Here is a 16,895-nt window from a genome sequence, read left to right as displayed (position 1 = left end):
GTTGTCCTAGGGAGTCTGAAGTTCTCTTCTGGTGTGCAGACACACATCCAGACAAAACACCCCATCCGTATACATACAATACATAAATAAATCTCAGAATGCTATAGAAATGCAGCATTTGTTAAGTACTAGACCCAAGCATTAAATTAGACCCTTCTCTGCTCAATAACCCATCTTAGCACAAAAAGCATTAATGCCCAGTTAGAGCAGTAAAGAGAAGCTCTCCAAGCACCTAGTACCTAGCCCCACTGCACTCATGGGCATTACAAGTAATTTTTTTTTTTTTTTTGGTTTTTCGAGACAGGGTTCCTCTGTGTAGCTTTGTGCCTTTCCTGGAACTCACTTGGTAGCCCAGGCTGGCCTCGAACTCACAGAGATCTGCCTGGCTCTGCCTCCCGAGTGCTGGGATTAAAGGCGTGGGACACCACCACCCAGCAAGTAATTTTTTAAGTTTAAATAGAGCACACGCAAAAAGATGGAACATGCTTCTTAGTAACATGGATCTGACTAGTAACAGGCAGCTGAATAATCTGTAGTCAGACATACTATATATACTGTGATTCTAAGTCTGAGTTCCACAGCTGGGCATGGCGCTGTGTGTCTGTCTGCCCAGCCTCTTGGAGGCTAAGGTGGAAGACTGCTTGAGCTTGAGGATAGCCTGGGCAACACAGAAGACCCTGTCTCTTCAGAAACAGAAAGCAGAAAACAGTGGGAAAGATGGCTTCACAGTTCAGAGCGCTGGATGTTCTTCCAGAGGACCCGGGTTCAATTCCCAGCACCCACATGGCAGCTGACAACTGTCTGTAACTCCAGTTCCAGAGGATCTGACACCTTCACATAGGCATACATGTAAGCAAAACACTAATCAATGCTTATAAAATAAAAATAAATTATTTTTTTAAAAAACCAACATAAAAAACCTAAGAAGGAGAAAAGTAGAGATTTTAAATGGGTTTCCACATTATAGGTAGAAAGTCTTTTGGTACAAATCTAGTCTAGGTTTGTACAGCTCTTCATAGTTTAAAGTGTTTTCATATCCATGTCCTTATTTCCATCTTTAAGGAAGACCAGGTACAGTGTGGCATCTACACACAAAGCCAGAGTAGGAGCTCACTTCTTTTCTCTCTTTCTGTGAACCTGAGGTAGGCATGCTCTTCACGGGTACACTTCTAGACTGCTCCTGCACTGGCTTTTGACAGTGTCTTCTTGGAATTACAGATTTGTTCGCTGCTCTGTCTTGTGTGTTGACTTTAATATCTCTACTCATACTCAGAGCTTGCTTGTTCCGAGGATTCCGAGGATCAAATCGCTTTTGTTCATAGTCTTTTCTCGAAAGTTCATCCTAAACCAAAGAAAATTAAAATTACTTAAGCCAAAGTCAACAGTAATACTTTTACACAATAAAATACTAAAATTTATTTTTATATAAACATTGTTTAGTACTTCTAAATGCTTTAAAAATGAAGAATATTAACTTACACATAAAAAATAACTTTCAGAAAAAATGAACAAAAAACTAAAAAGACACGAGGCATAGCAGTACATGCCTGCAGCTCCTACATACAGGAGACAGGAAGAGCTCCAGCTGGAGGCCAGCCTGGGCTACACAGAGAGATCCTGTCTCATTAACAGTGATGGGGACATATTCTGCTCATTGGAATACAGCCAGAGGTCACTTCATCTTTTTATCTGGTGAGTTATACAATTAAATATTTGTATATACATATATGCACATATGCATGTATGTATGTGTATTTATATGTGTATGTATATATGCATGTATATATGTATATATCATATATGTATGTGTATGTATTTGCTTCTAAGTAACAAAGATGTTTTGTTCATGCTGTGGAAGCAGAGCTGATATCCCCTCCACCACTGTGAGTAGCACACAAGCGCACTGGAGGAGAACAGTCGCCTTGCATTCCAAGATAAAAGTAATGGTTACCTTGTCTGGTCTACACTTCAAATACACAACACTTAGAGACTTTTTGATGTCTGAAGACACGCTGTGCCATTCATGGGTGTGAGAAAGATTCCCCTTGGAACTGACGTGTCTACGCTTTAGTGACTCTGGTGAGTTTACCTAAGAGAACTAGTCAATCTAAGCGTCACTGCAAGTAGGAGCTTGTTTTCTGTTTTTGCCAGATTTTCCTTCATATTTCTCACGTTTCATTGACTGCCTAACAACTTTGCACAAAGGAGCCGATGAAATTTGTAAGAATAAAGAGTTTACTACATAAAACTATGCACACTGATAAGTAAATGTAATCATAAACCAGGTCAGGTATGGTGGCACTGCCTTTAGTCCCAGCACTCAGGAGGCAGAAGTAGGTGGACTTTATGAGGCTGACTTAGTCTACATAGTGAGTACCAGGACAGCCAGAGCTGATCAGTTCTCAAAAAAACCAAATAACAAGCTAAAAAACACCACCAACAAAAGAATCCTGTGCTGGGCGGTGGTGGCGCACACCTTTAATCCCAGTACCCGAGAGGCAGAGGCAGGTGGATCTCTGTGAGTTAGAGGCCAGCCTGGGCTACAGAGTGAGTTCCAGGCTCCAAAAGCTACACAGAGAAACCCTGTCTTGAAAAACTAAAAAGGAAAAAAAAAAAAAAAAAGACTCATGAGCCAGACCTGGAGGCACATGTCTATCATCTCCACAGATCTCAAGCACAAGGCTTTCCTAGGCTACTGTGAGTTCAAGCCTGGGAAAGTCAGTCACCAATTCAGAGAGTCCACAGTGGAGGCTAGAGAGACGGTACAGTGGTAAGAGCCCTGACGGGCATCTAAAGAACCTGAGTTCAGTTCCCAGCACCCAAACTGGGCAGCTCAAAATCACCTGTTAGTCCACCTCCAGGGCACCCAATACCCTCTTCTGACCTCTGTGGGCCCCTGCACACATTTGGCATATAACCACATAGACACAAACACATACACACATTAATAAACATAAATCTTTATTTATTTATTTTTTTTAAAGTAAAAACCAAGTAAGGGAAGTAGTTCAATGGAATAGCACATGGCTTAGCATGAGACAGGCCCTAGGTTCAGGCCTCACTACTGCAAAAAGGAAAAAAAAAAAAATCATAAGTGGACTTATGTATGATAACTATTCTAAGAAAAGGCATATTAATAACCTGGAATTTATGCTGTATTCAGAGCAAATAACTTGATTTTCCAAGTCAGAGCAAATGACTTGATTTCATTTTTTTTTTTTTAATGACATACCTGGATTTCTGCTGAAATGATTTTAATCCAGTCATCTACTTTCTTTCTGATCCTAATTTTCTCTGACATCTCCCTACAAAAGAGAAAAAGAAATGTTCTTAAATCACCTAAATATACTGCGAAGAGGACCAGGATCAAATGAGTCTAGTCTAGTTTTAACGCTAGTGTGTAACCCAATACCCTTCCTGAGAAAACAAAAAGTCATAGTATCAGCCTTCATGAATGTCAGAAGGAAAATGTTTGTGAAGAACTGAAGGAGAGAAGTATCAGGAGGAGGGGAAATTAAATGCAAAATCACAGTCAGTAAAACCCAGCACCTCCGTGTCTATCCACATCAGGTCCCACATCTTCAGAGGCAATAAGGGCCTTTCCCAGCCATGAAAACACAGTAAGCACAGTGAGTACTTAGGGAAGAAATGAGAAAGTAGACCGTGGGGCTGGAGAGAGCACTTGGGTTCGGTTCCCAGCACTCACAACCATCCCTCAGTCCAGCTCCAGCAGATCCCTCTTCTGAACTCTATGGGCTCCGGGCACATACATAGTGTACACACATACATGCGGGCAAAACACTCCTATGCATAAGTGAATCTTTAAAACAGAAAGTTAGTACGCAGGTCTGGCAGCTTCATCAATAGCTCTGTGATGCCCGCGTCCTGTCTCACCTATTGGTAGACAAAGCATTAATAAATGAATACACAGCAGCTCCATCCTTTGCACGGATAATAGCTTCCAGGTTTTCTTCTAGCACTTTTTTATTGTTCTGTACTCCTCTCAAAATCTTCTCGGCATCTTTCAAGACAGATCGTGTATTGGTTGTCTGAAGCTTAACAGGATTCTGTGGAAGATCTGAAAACTTCAAGATAACTGGGGATTGTTTTACCTTAAAAGAAAGCAGAAGGCAGAAAACTGACTATGTTAAATTCCCATTGATCGTACTCTAAAGAAGGAAGGCTGGAAAACCAGCAGAGCAGTTAGGAGTGCACACTGCTCTTCCAGGACCAGAGCTCATTTGCCGGTACTCCATCGGGGTTCACCAGCACCTGTGACCCCAGTGCCAGGACCTCACACACTCTTTTGGCTTCCTTGGGTACTCACACACATCTGGCATATGTGCCCCCCACACACATACATACACATACACAAAGAAAAAAAAAGTATTTAATGCGAAGAAGAGCTAGCTAGTACATTGTTGCGACCACACACTAGAATCAACATAGTCTATCTAGGGTTCAGTTTGTCCAGATGAAAAGTTACTGTATAACTGGCATTCTCTGGTTTTCCACATAAAGAACCTATTACAAATATTATATGCAATACAGAGAGGAAATCCAGAGCAGTGCCAGGTCACCTGACCATCAATAAAAGCTCTACTGTGAAGACAGCAGAACAAAATGAAGAGCGAGTTGCTCTAGACACAGTGGACTGGACAGACGAGCTGTCCACGGCCTTCACTCTTCCTTATGCTCCTTTACTAGCCAGAAAGACAGGCACGTGTGGCGGCACACTGCTACCACAGATCCCTGCGCTCAGCAAAGGAAGGAGGATCAAGAAGTTTGAAGCCAATCTGGTTTAAAGGCAACTCGTAGGTCATCAAGGGTTATATACTAAAATGACCTCAAAAGAAAAAGAGAGAAGAAATGGTTGGAAAGTGGGAAATGGTCAATGGCACAGGTCTGGCCAGAGTGCTAGGAAGAAATCATTTAGTAGAGACTTCTGAAAATTATTTTGTAAAGGGAACAGATGTGACTGTCATGTTTTCAATACTTTATTTTCATCCTTCTTTCTGACTTCTGTTTTAATGACTTTTTTATTGTTTGCTTGCATTATTATTACATTTTACTAGATGTATATTCACACACACTACAGTAGACATTATCTGTTTGTTTTTGAGGCAGAACCTGCAGGTCAGGATGACCTTGAACTTCTGATCCTCCTCCATCTACCCCCACAGTGCTAGGATTGCAAGTGTGTGCCAACATGCCCAACTGCATCCAGTGCTGGGGACCGAGCCCAAAGCTTCAGGCATGCCAGGCAACCACTCTGCCTAATTGATCTACATCCCTAGCTCTTCCTAATCTTTACCTTATAACCAGGGATTTGAACACTATTCCTACTTTACCTGAAGCAGGTCATTTGTTTGTTTCTTCTTCTGGCCAAGATCATGAACATCATCATTATACTTTTGCATAACTACTTCAGCTGTTCCTAGCTCTTCAGAGGAAGGAAACTTCTGTGAACGTAGAGTTTCAATGCTACAAAAAATAAGAAAAAAAGTCTTAAGTTGTCATAAACTCAGTAAGCATTTTATACATGTGGGCTTTCTGCCTGCATGTATACCTGTGTACCATGGTGTGCCTGGTGCCTCGGAGGTCCGGAGAGTATTTGATCCCCTGGACTTGGAGCTACAGGCAGCTGTGAGCAGCCATGTGGGTGCTTGAAACTGAACTCAGATCCTCTGTGAGAGTAGACAGTGCTCTTAACCACTGAGCCAGCCTTCTAATGCAGAAAACATTTGATGACACGAATCTCTGACACATTCTGAGGTGTGCATTACTAAGTAGTATTGTATTAAAATAATACCACAGATTAATCAGTTATATTATAAACATAGTAAAGAAAATTTTGATCAGAAATACATATGTGCATCAAGGAAAAAAGCAGAAAATGGTCTGCTTAAAAGAAGCTAAGATCCAGATGCACTTATAGAACAGTGGAGAAGGAACATTTGAAGTACTTTTTTTTTCCTTTCACAACTCTAGAAATGAAAGGTCTGCAACAACCCGAGGAGAATTTATCAAAGCAAAACAGGCGATTCTGAGTCAGAGGAGCAAGCTGTGTACACTTTGGTTTTTTAAGGCAGGGTCTAACTATCTAGCTCTGGCTATCCTGGAACTCTCACTATGGAAATCAGGCTAGCCTTGAACTCCCAGAAATCCACCAGCCTCTGCCTGGGTGCTGGGATTAATTGTGTGTACCTCCATATCCAGCTTACACATTTGTTTTAAACTCACCCATTTAAATTCACCAATCCGTTATGATCCTGTAGAGGTGGGTGTGTTGTGTCTCTGTGGAACCAAAAAAAAGGAGGAGGAGGGAGAGGAGGAGGAGGAGGAAGACTTGGAATAATGGCAGATATTTATAGGTCTTTCCAGTTTATAACTGGAAAGAGTCCTTTCCCAACTTTGTAGCCATGAAAACGATTAATTCCACCCATGGAAAAGAGAAGAACAGGTCTGGAGTTCCTGTGGGTACCGGCCATCCAGTTTACAGAGCTTACCATTGTTTAGTCAGCCACACTGAGCCGAAAGTTGTGCAACTTTCCTCGGGGTGTTCTGAACAAGAGAGACAACTGTGTGATACCCCAGCCTCCCCACATAGCTCAGCGACAAGATTGTGGCCAGTAAATGCTTTTAATCTAGGTAATGAGACACCTAGTGAAGCACTGATAAGTTCACCAGATTTCTGGGGCTCTGGAAGACCACATGCTCACAGAGGCCATGCTTGCCCAGGAAAGACCAGAGGAGATCTGACTGAGATGCTCTGCATACGCAGGAAGTGAACACACACTTAACAAAGTAGGAAAATCTGTTTCACAGCATTAACAGTCTAAACTAACAAAGTAAACACTTGAGTGTGTTCACAAGACAAAGAATTCAGATTCCAGACTTGGTCCAGCAAAGTCACTAAACCACCAGCAACAAGAATAACCTGCAAACAATAATTCCTGGAAGACTCCGAATCACCATACTATTTCTTTTTGTTGTTGGTTGGTTGGTTGGTTGGTTGGTTGGTTGGTTGGTTGGTTTGAGACAGGGTTTCCCTGTGTAGCCCTGGCTGTCCTAGAACAAACTCTGTAGACCAGGTTGGCCCCAAACTCAGAGATCCGCCTGCCTCTGCCTCCTGAGTACTGGGATTAAAGGTGTGCACCACCACTGCCTGGCCACTGTACTATTTCAATTACTCAGTCTTCATTTTAGAAAATCAATAAATTAAAAAAAAATTGTGAGATATATATATCACATAAAGCAATAGAAAATTAGAGCCCAGACATAGGGAAATACAGTTTGTTGTTGAGAAGGCCCATACACTGGACTTATCAAAAAGAGTCTACTAAAATAAACCTTTCCTTTCTTTTTCAGGCAGGCTGAGCATAGGGTACCATGAATCCTAGGCAAGGTATTCTATAACTGAGCTATTTGCTGCTTACTTTATGTTTTTTATTTTGAGACATGGTTCCACTAATTTGCCCAGGCTGGCCTTGAATTCATTCTAGCCTAGGCAAACCCTGAATTTGTGACTCGGGTTCCTAACAGCTAGGATAATAGGCCTGTACTATTTAATGCCCAGAATATTAAGGATGAACTCTAAAGCCAGGCAGTGGTAGCACATGATTTTAATCTTAGCACTTGGGAGGCAGAGTCAGGTAGCTCTTGTGAGTTCGAGGCCAGCCTGGGCTACAGAGTGAGTTCCAGGACAGCCAGGACTACACAGAGAAACCCTGTCTCAAAAAGGCATACAAACAAACAAAAAAACCTCTAGACAAATATGAAGTTTTTAAAAAAAAAAAAAAAACAGAAGAAAATAGAAATTCTTCAGGTGAAAGTCCAGTAACTAAAATGCCTTTGAACATGTCACAAAGTAGCCCAATCTGGCCTTGAACTAAAGATCTTCAGCTTCTTATTGCTAGGATTACAGGTGTCCACCACTATGCCCAGCTTCAAATGTAAAATTAGTGACTAGAGGGCCTTGTGGTGGTTTGGATGAAAATGGCTCATAGGAGTAGCACTATTAGGATGTGGGCTTGTTGGAGTGGGTGTGGCCTAACTGGAGGAAGTGTGTCACTGGGGCTTCAAGGTTTCAGATGCTCAAGCCAGGCCCAGTGTTGCTCTCTCTCCCTGCTGCCTGCTGCTCCAGATGTAGAACTCTCAGCTACTTCTCCAGCACCATGTCTGCCTGCACGCCACCAAGCTTCCTGCCATGATGATGATGGACTGAACCTGTGAACTGTAAGCCAGCCCCGATTAAATGTTTTCCTTTACAAGAGTTGGTGTGGCCATGTGTCTCTTCACAGCAATAAAACCCTAACTAAGACAGGCTGCAGTATGCCATCTGAGATCAGAAGAATCAACAGTTCTAAAGATGGGCTAGCTGAAATGCTCTGAAGGGCACAGACAGTGTAACTGAGGTTTCTGGATGGCAGCACCTACTATCAGGAAACTGGCTGTCACAGTAAGATCAAGCTGTCTGAAGATGTGCCTAAGCTAGCCAAGAACATCAGACAACTCTGCCCTGGAGAATTCATGACAGTCCCCTCGGCTCCAGGATGTTATAAACTGGAAAGACCTATAAATATCTGCCATTATTCCAAGTCTTCCTCATCCTCCTCCTCTCCCTCTCCCTCCTCTTCTTCCTCCTCCTTTTTTGGTTCCACTGAGACACAACACACCTCTATAGGATCATAACAGATTTCTTGATTTAGCATGGAAATTCTGTTTATGCAGATGGTACTAGAGACATCAGAGGCGATCTGCAGATAAAGAAAATCTCAGACACAGTTGCAGGCCTGCTTCCCATGGCAAACAGGGTCCCAATACAAAAGACTGTCAGCTCTCTGTCACCTGTTCTAGGTGTGAACGGATGGATGGTACCTAGAGAGATCATCGGTGGACTTCCAGTGATGAGGACCCAAGCTGCCTCTAACTGACTGGAGGGAGACGCAGTCCAGAATGAGATGAGTCTGGTACCCCTGCTTGGGTGACATTCTTTTGTCAGGTAAGCTGGACTGCCCTTTTGCTTGCTTCCCTATCTGATATGTCTACACTTGACCAAAAGACTCTAAACATGGCCAGGTGTGGTGGTGCAGGCCTTTAATCCCAGAACTTGTGAGGCAGAGACACAAGATCACCTCAGCTCAAGGCCAGCCTGTCCTACAGAGCAAGTTCCAGGACAGTCAGGACTATACGGAAACTGTCTCAGAAAACACACACACACACACACACACACACACACACACACACACACACAGAGAGAGAGAGAGAGAGAGAGAGAGAGAGAGAGAGAGAGACACAGAGCACGCAACAGAGACCCCAGAAGTACTATATTAAAAAACAAGATGGTATTCTTAAGTGTAAATAGTTTTGTTTTTTGTTTTTTGTTTTTAATGCTAAAAATGAGAAAGAAAATGGAACAGAGCCTCAGAGACATGGACACCATCAAGCATGTCAATGAATCCTACAGCAGAGTCCTAGAAGGGCAGGAGAGATCACCAATACCATTTAACTATATAAAGAAATGACATCCCTAAACTCTCCAGGTTTAGTGGGAGTTAATCTAGTCACTTAAGAAGCTCAGCAAACCACAAGCAGGACAGACTCACAGATAGCCATCCCTAACTAATTCCTAACTAGAGAGCGCCATGTTAGGTTGAATAGGCCAGACTCAGAGGGACAATGGACATATTTTCTCCCATATAAAAATCTTTAGATTTCAAGTGCGAGTGTGCGTGCACGTGTGTGTGCACGCTGAAACAGAACGGGAGCCATTGGAGGAAGGGGAAGAAGTGAAGCGCAGACAAAGGAAGAGACAGCAGTGGACTGATGCAAACAGAAGGGAGGGCTATTTAGAGGAAAGCAGTCAGCCAGGCGAAGGGAGGCTGGGCTGGGGAGGAAGTGGGGACAGCTGAGAGCCAACTACACTGACCTCTACCTATGACAATGCTACAACACACAGATTGCTTCGTAACTTACAAAGGAAAAGGAACCATAAAACCACACTACAGTCAATGCCTCAAAAGTACATCAGAGAGCCTTCAAAGTGACAGAAGAAGAGTGCCTGGCGCAGGCAGGGGTCCCCCACAAGACTGAGCCAGGCAGGGGTCCCCCACAAGACTGAGCCAGGCAAGATGGCTCCTGGATTCTCATCAGGGCGCCATATTCAAAATGGCAACTGCCAGGTGGCAGCGGCGGTGGTGGCGTACGCCTTTAATCCCAGCACTCAGGAGGCAGAGGCAGGCGGATCTCTGTGAGTTCAAGGCCAGCCTGGTCTACAAAGTGAGTTCCAGGAAAGGCGCAAAGCTACACAGAGAAACCCTGTCTCGAAAAAAAAAAAAAAAAAAAAAAAAGGCAACAAATGCCAACACTCGGGTTGAGGGGGGGGGGGGCAGCCAAAAATTCTAGAAAAATTAAATACCCTTTAAAGGTGAGAGAAAGGACACCAGATAGAGGCATGCAAAGGAGGGTAGACCTCCACAAACCAAGGAAGGATGACTCAGAAGTTAGACCTGTTTCCACCTTCATTTGGGATTTACAGCTCTATTCTAGAGCAATAGTAATAATATTAGTAGTAAAAATAAAGAAGCTAAAGATGATCCCAGATAAACAAAAATAGAGCAAACTCCTTACTAGCAGAGATAACTACAAAGAAATAAGAGGCTCTTTCATGGTGGAACAAAAAGACACTAGACTCTAATTTGACCTATTTGAAGAAATAACGAGAACCAGAAAAGGAAAACTATAAAGGCAAGTGTTGAAATATCTGCATCAGCAAGGTCTTGTGACCCATGCCCTTCACTACAGCAGTGGAAAGCAGAGACAGACAGACTTCTGTAAGTTTGAGGCCAGCCTGGTCTACACAGAGTTCTAGGCTAGCCAGGGCTGCACAGTGAGACCCAAAAACCAAGCAAACAAATCTGTATTTCTGTAACTTTTCTTCTGTTTTAAAAGTCAGCTGTATGGGGACGAGAGAACTAGCTCAGCAGTTTAGAGAACTTGCTGCTTTTGCAGAGGACCCAGGCTTGGTCCCAAAAACCCACATCAGGTGGCCCAAATCTGCCTTTAACTTAAGTTCCAGGGAATCTGCCACCCTCTTCTGGCAAAAAAAAAGACAGATGCACGGAGTAGTTACCAAGCTGCACAATTGGTCTCATAAAAATAAACTTTTTTCTGATTATACAGTGGGAGGAAAGGGAAGAAATTTTCACTATGAAGAAAGTAAATGGGTATAATCTGGATGAGGTCATTTTAAATTAGTACGTCAATTACCATCTCTAGGGCAATCACTAAGAAAGCAAACAGATGTAGCAAAGGCAAGGACAGATAATGAAAATGGTCTACTAGGAGGTGCCTAACACAAAAGCAGGCACTCACAGAGGGCGGTGCAGAAGACCGAGACACGTGGAAGGCACCCAGAAACATGGCACACAAAAGTCATTAGACAAGTTATAATCGTGCAGTATTTCCAAATAAGATCACTCAGATTGTGGCTTTTTAAGGTTTTTCCTTACTACAGTTTTTATCACATTAAAGTTAATATTATTATGGCTTGGTTTTACTTGATCTTAACCTTTTTAAACTATTTTTCAGGGCAGGAGATTGACTCACGGCCTCATGCATACTGAACAAGTCTTCACCTGTCACTAAGTTGGACCTCCAGCCGCAAAGCAAGCTGTACACAAAATTACAAACATACTTAAGGAGAGAAAAAGAGTACAATGAACTCTTTATGAAGCACTGTTCTCAAAGTTACCGTCATTAAAATTAGCAACCTATATTTCTAAGTCAAATACTTTAAAAAGCAAATGCAGAATTCTGAACAAAGCTCTCCCTAGTCCAACCAGTTCCAATCTTTTGTTTTTACCTGTCTCTTTTCTCAGAATTCCATCCTGTTTTTGACCTGGCTAGCGAGGTTATGTTTGATGATTCACATTTTCTTGTCAAAGAATCATTACTACTCAATATTTGTTCCAACAGTCTTACGTTTCCTAAAGCAGAAAAAAATATGAATCATTTTCCAAATCAGTTCATGTCTCCTTTACATTTCATCTCGTGTGCATAAGCACTCCAGCCTAAACTAGGTTCTTACGAGGATCAACTACTCAACTCGCTCTGTAACCACCTTGGTTCTTTTGCACGTATTCCCGAAATTCTGAGCTGGAAACCTAATTCTCAAAGTTACATATTAATGGTATTTGAAGTGTGGGGTCTTCCTGCTGTGACAGGCTCACAGGGGTTCTGTTCTCATGAGCGGACTGGTGGGTTATCAAGGAGGAACTGTGTTATAAACAGCTTTCTCTGGCTAGCTTGCTTCCTTGCCATGTGATGCCTCTCACCATACCACTACCCAGCAGAGGTCAGCGCAAGAAGGTGCCACCCACTGTCGTACTTTTAAACTTCTAGGATACTGAACAAAATAAACCTCTTTTCTTTATAATTACCTAACCTGTGGGGTTCAGCTATGGCACCTGAAAATAAACCAAGACAACAATATAGGTGTGAGTATACTCATCAGGTAAGACACAATATTTTCATCTTATTAAAAACTAGAGTTGTAAAAATTGGACTAATATAAGTAAAATGACTAAATGTATCTCTATCAGAGAGTAAGGTTTTTTGTTTTTGTTTTTGTTTTTTTTTTTCTCTCTCTCTCTTTTTTTTCCTCGAGATAAGGCTTCTCTGTATAGGCCTGGCTATCCTGGATCTCACTCTGTAGACCAGGCTGGTCTTGAACGCAGAGATCCCCCTGCCTCTACCTCCCAAGTGCTGTGATTAAGGGCATGCACCACCACTGCCTGGCTAAGTTATAGAACTTTTAAGAGACAAAACCTAGCTGGAGTCACTGGGGACAGGCTTAAGGGTTGCACAGCCTGGACTCTCCCTGTCCACTGTCAGCTTTCTGACTGTAGGCTCAACATGACAAAATCTAAGTGACCACTTGCCCTCCTCCTGCTGTGCTTTCCCACAATGCAATGTGCCCCTTCTCACACAGTGGGCTGAAATAAACACTGCTTCCTGAAGCTGCTTCCTGTCGGCATGTGGTCACAGCATCAGGACAATACAAATACAATAACTAATACAAAGGTGGACACTCATCCAATTGGTTTCCTACCTTTAGGACTTGACATTGCCATATTTTCTTTTTCTTCAGCAGGGTTTTCCCTCTTCGATATTCTGCCATCCCTTGAGACAGGGACAGGAGCAAACCTGCGGGGTGCCGGTGTCTCTAAAGGAGATTTCTGCCCATCAGAATCTCTATCTTCAACTTCTCTTAAAGGCACTGTAACAGAAAGGAAGGAAATAATTAACAGACTTGTGATGTCTCTAGTGATAAAGTGCTTGCCTAGCATTCATGAAGCCCTGGGTTCAACACCTAAGCACCACACATACATATATACAAAAGTAATAATCACAATAATGAAGAGAAATTTAACTTCAAAAACCCTTTTTATCTGATGGCAGAGTTTAAGGACAGTCTGTTCTATGTAGAGAGTTCAGGATAGCCAGATACACAGTATGACACTGTTTCAAAAATTAATTTTAATTAATTAAAAAATAACTTTTTTGAGCACAACTGGTAAGACATTTGCCTTGCACGGTGCCCTGAGTTCAATCTCTAGAACCTTCATTTAAAAAAAAAAAAAAAAAAAAAAAGTGTGGGGCTGGAGAGATGGCTCAGAGGTTAAGAGCACTGACTGCTCTACCAGAGGTCCTGAGTTCAATTCCCACCAACCACAAGGTGGCTCACAACCATGAGTAATGAGATCTGGCGCCCTCTTCTGTATACTAAATAAATAAATCTTAAAAAAAAAAAAAGTGTGGTAGCATGTGCTCAGGAAGAGAGATAATGGATCCCTGGAGCTCTCAAAAGAGCAACCTTTCTTTTTTGTCAAGTTGCAGGTCAGTGAGAAACCCTGGAGCTGGGCATGGCAGTGCATTATGCATCGTGGTGCCTGCCTTTAATGCCAGCACTCTGAAGCGGTGGACCTCTCTGAGCCCAAGGCCAGCCTTGTGTACACAGCGAACTCCAGAACAGCCAGGAATACCGCATTGAGAGACCCTGTCTCAAAGAAAAAAACTTCATCCTCACTAGAAATGAAAAGAAATAAAAACTAAATGTTTTATAGATAAAGCTAGTAAGTTAAGAATCAGTGTGATAATATTTGAGTATTGTCCAAGCTGCAGTGAAAATGGCATCACTAGACATTTTCCAAACAAATACCTATTTTGTTGATGAATGAGTGTTTAGCCTGTACTTACAGGCATTGGGTGTGGTCTGGTGCCTGTGTGCCAGAAAGAGCACTGGGTCTTTTAGAACTGAAGTTATGAATGGATGTGAGCCACCATGTCCGTGCTGGGAGTTGAACTTGGGTGCTCTGCAAGAGCAGGAGGTGCACGCTCTCTCTCTCTCCTCTCCTCTCCTCTCTCCCCCCTCTCTCTCTCTCTGTGTATGGTGTGTGTGTGTGTGTGTGTGTGTGTGTGTGTGTGTGTGTGTGTGTGTTTTATTCTTAATGTGCACTGATGTTTTGGCTGCATGTGCGTCTGTGGAGGCCAGATGAGGGCACTGGATTCCCTGATATTGGGGCGGTTATAATGGGACAGACACATCATTGCTCTGAAACAAACCTGGGTCTTCTCTAAGAACAGCCAGGGCTCTTAATCACTGAGCCATCACTCTGGCCCCACTAGCCACTTTCAATGGCAATGAAGACTGATAAAGTACCTGGCAATATCTTCTGACCTAAGAATCTCACTCCTAGGAATTTACCCCAAAGAAGTAAGATTAAGAAAGAAAACGTTAACCTGGCACTTGTGAAGCGAGGCGGGAAAAGCACCGCCAGCTCCAGCCAGTCTCGCTAAGGTACAAAACCTCTCCTGAGACCACCCGAGTGCCCAGCGCCACTGAGGGTAAGGGTCTGCGGTGTTCATTTGCACTCGCCGAGGTTTCTTCTGACAATCAAGGAAATCAGTGACCACACAGCTTCTCAGACAACGAGTCACTACAAGCCTTCCAATTCTAGATCAGCCAATTTTTTTCTTTTCTTTTTTTCGAGTCAGGGTTTCTCTGTGTAGCCCTGGCTGTCCTGCAACTTGCTCTGTAGTCCAGGCTAACCTCAAACTCACAGAGATCCTCCTGCCTCTGCCTCACAAATGCTGGGATTAAAGATGTGCGCCACCACCACCCAGCAATAAGTAGGTTTTTTTTCCCCTAAATTTCTAAATTTCTGATAATTTTTCAAGTTATCAATTAGAATCATAAATTAGGAATTATTATGATTCATAACTTAAATAACCTTCAAAATAACCTAAAATTTATTTGATCCAAAAAAAGATACAAAACCAAGACTTCAGAAACAAAGTGTCCTACCACTTGACAAGCAAATTTTCACCTCTTACACATGAAGAACATTCACAGCTAGCACATTTTATTCACAAGAAACTAAGTATTTTACCTTGTTTAGAAACAAACATGTTATGTGAAGAAACACTGCTACCAAGATCAGGGTGTCCTGACTTTCCAGAATGCCTCTCCACTGCTCTGGAAGGGGACATGCCAACAAGTTGAAGACTGTTAGCCTTGAGTGCAGCACCAATAAAATGGGTCTGGAAGAAACACAGTTTTTAATTAATCTCTATTTTACGTATAATTTCATGATATCAAGTGACGAGATATATTGAGATTTATTAGCAGAACTGAAAATGGCTTCTTACAGTTAACATACAATGAAAATGTGGTACACTTACACATATGTGCAAGCAAAACACTCATACACATAAAAAATAAAAATATACTTTAAGACAAATATATATAATGTATATTTTAACAAATAAAGCTGATTTCAGAAGAAAGTTTTATGGCATATCAAAAAATACTAAATTATGCTGGGCAGCAGTGGCTCACGTCTTTAATCCTAGCACTTGGGAGGCAGAGCCAGGCAGATCTCTGTGAGTTCGAGGCCAGCCTGGTCTACAGAGTGAGTTCCAGGACAGGCACCAAAACTACACAGAGAAAACCTGTCTTGAAGAAAAAAAAAAAAAAATACTACAGTATTCAGTTTTACAGAACTCATAGAAGTGCATTGATATCCTCTAAATAAAGCAGATGAGGATAGACTCGACTACTTAATTTCATTAGGCATTTATTAAACAATGCACCTCTTAGGTCATCAAGACTTCAACTTTATAATTGCAAGTTATATAGACAGACATAGGGAGTTCTAGGTCAGACAGGGCTATACAGTAATACTGTCTTTAAAAAACAGAAATAACAAAAATCATGTATGCCTTATTCCATTTTGATGAAAGAAACTGTTTTTAAGTAAAGAGGTCAAGGTCCAGAGAAGTAAAGCTATTCACAGGAGAGGGCCAAGCAGTCTGACTAAGGCACCCCAGCTTCCAAGTAGGTAATGTACCACACTCAATCCACACGTGGAGGATGACTTCCTAGAACTTTACTTGCACGCCTATGATCATGTCAGTAAAATATTTTTAATCTCATGAAAACCTTAAGATAAGCCCCACTAACAAGTTTTGAGAAGGGGGCTGGAGAGATGGCTCAGTGGTTAAAAGCACAGACTACTATTCCAGAGAACCCAGGTTCAATTCCCAGCAACCCAGGTGGCTCACACCTGTCAATAACTCCAGGTCTAGGGCTTCTGGCAAAACACCAATAACATAAAATAAAAATAAGTTAAAAAAAAAAAAAAGTAGTCTTGAAAAATGGGAATATAGAAACAAAAATCTTGAAAGGAAAGCTTATTTAAGTATGTACTTAGTGATAATATACTAATAGAATAAACTTATTTTTATACATTCTTCTGAATGCCACATTTTGATATAATTTTTAAAACGTCAAAAGTGTGCAATTAAAAAAAATGTAGGGGTTGCAGAGA

The 16,895-nt window shown here is 42.0% G+C and overlaps 1 protein-coding gene across 1 annotated transcript in view; it reads right to left on the bottom strand.

The window, feature by feature from the left end:
* Kiaa0586 (KIAA0586 ortholog) overlaps positions 1-16,476 on the bottom strand; it is an 87,248-nt gene extending 70,772 nt beyond the window's left edge. Inside the window, exons 1-9 of the mRNA XM_036205629.1 lie at positions 16,459-16,476; positions 15,456-15,606; positions 13,115-13,282; positions 11,867-11,990; positions 6,244-6,297; positions 5,352-5,484; positions 3,895-4,112; positions 3,233-3,305; positions 1,115-1,342 (exon numbers count right to left, since the gene is read on the bottom strand). Coding sequence (XP_036061522.1) covers positions 1,115-1,342; positions 3,233-3,305; positions 3,895-4,112; positions 5,352-5,484; positions 6,244-6,297; positions 11,867-11,990; positions 13,115-13,282; positions 15,456-15,606; positions 16,459-16,476 — 1,167 coding nt within the window. The remainder of the gene's footprint in view (positions 1-1,114; positions 1,343-3,232; positions 3,306-3,894; positions 4,113-5,351; positions 5,485-6,243; positions 6,298-11,866; positions 11,991-13,114; positions 13,283-15,455; positions 15,607-16,458) is intronic.
* Positions 16,477-16,895: the final 419 nt, after the last annotated feature.

Source organism: Onychomys torridus, chromosome 14 (genome assembly GCF_903995425.1).
Source record: "Onychomys torridus chromosome 14, mOncTor1.1, whole genome shotgun sequence".
In the NCBI taxonomy this organism is placed as follows: Eukaryota; Metazoa; Chordata; class Mammalia; order Rodentia; family Cricetidae; genus Onychomys; species Onychomys torridus.
This window is presented reverse-complemented; position numbering and strand designations above follow the sequence as displayed.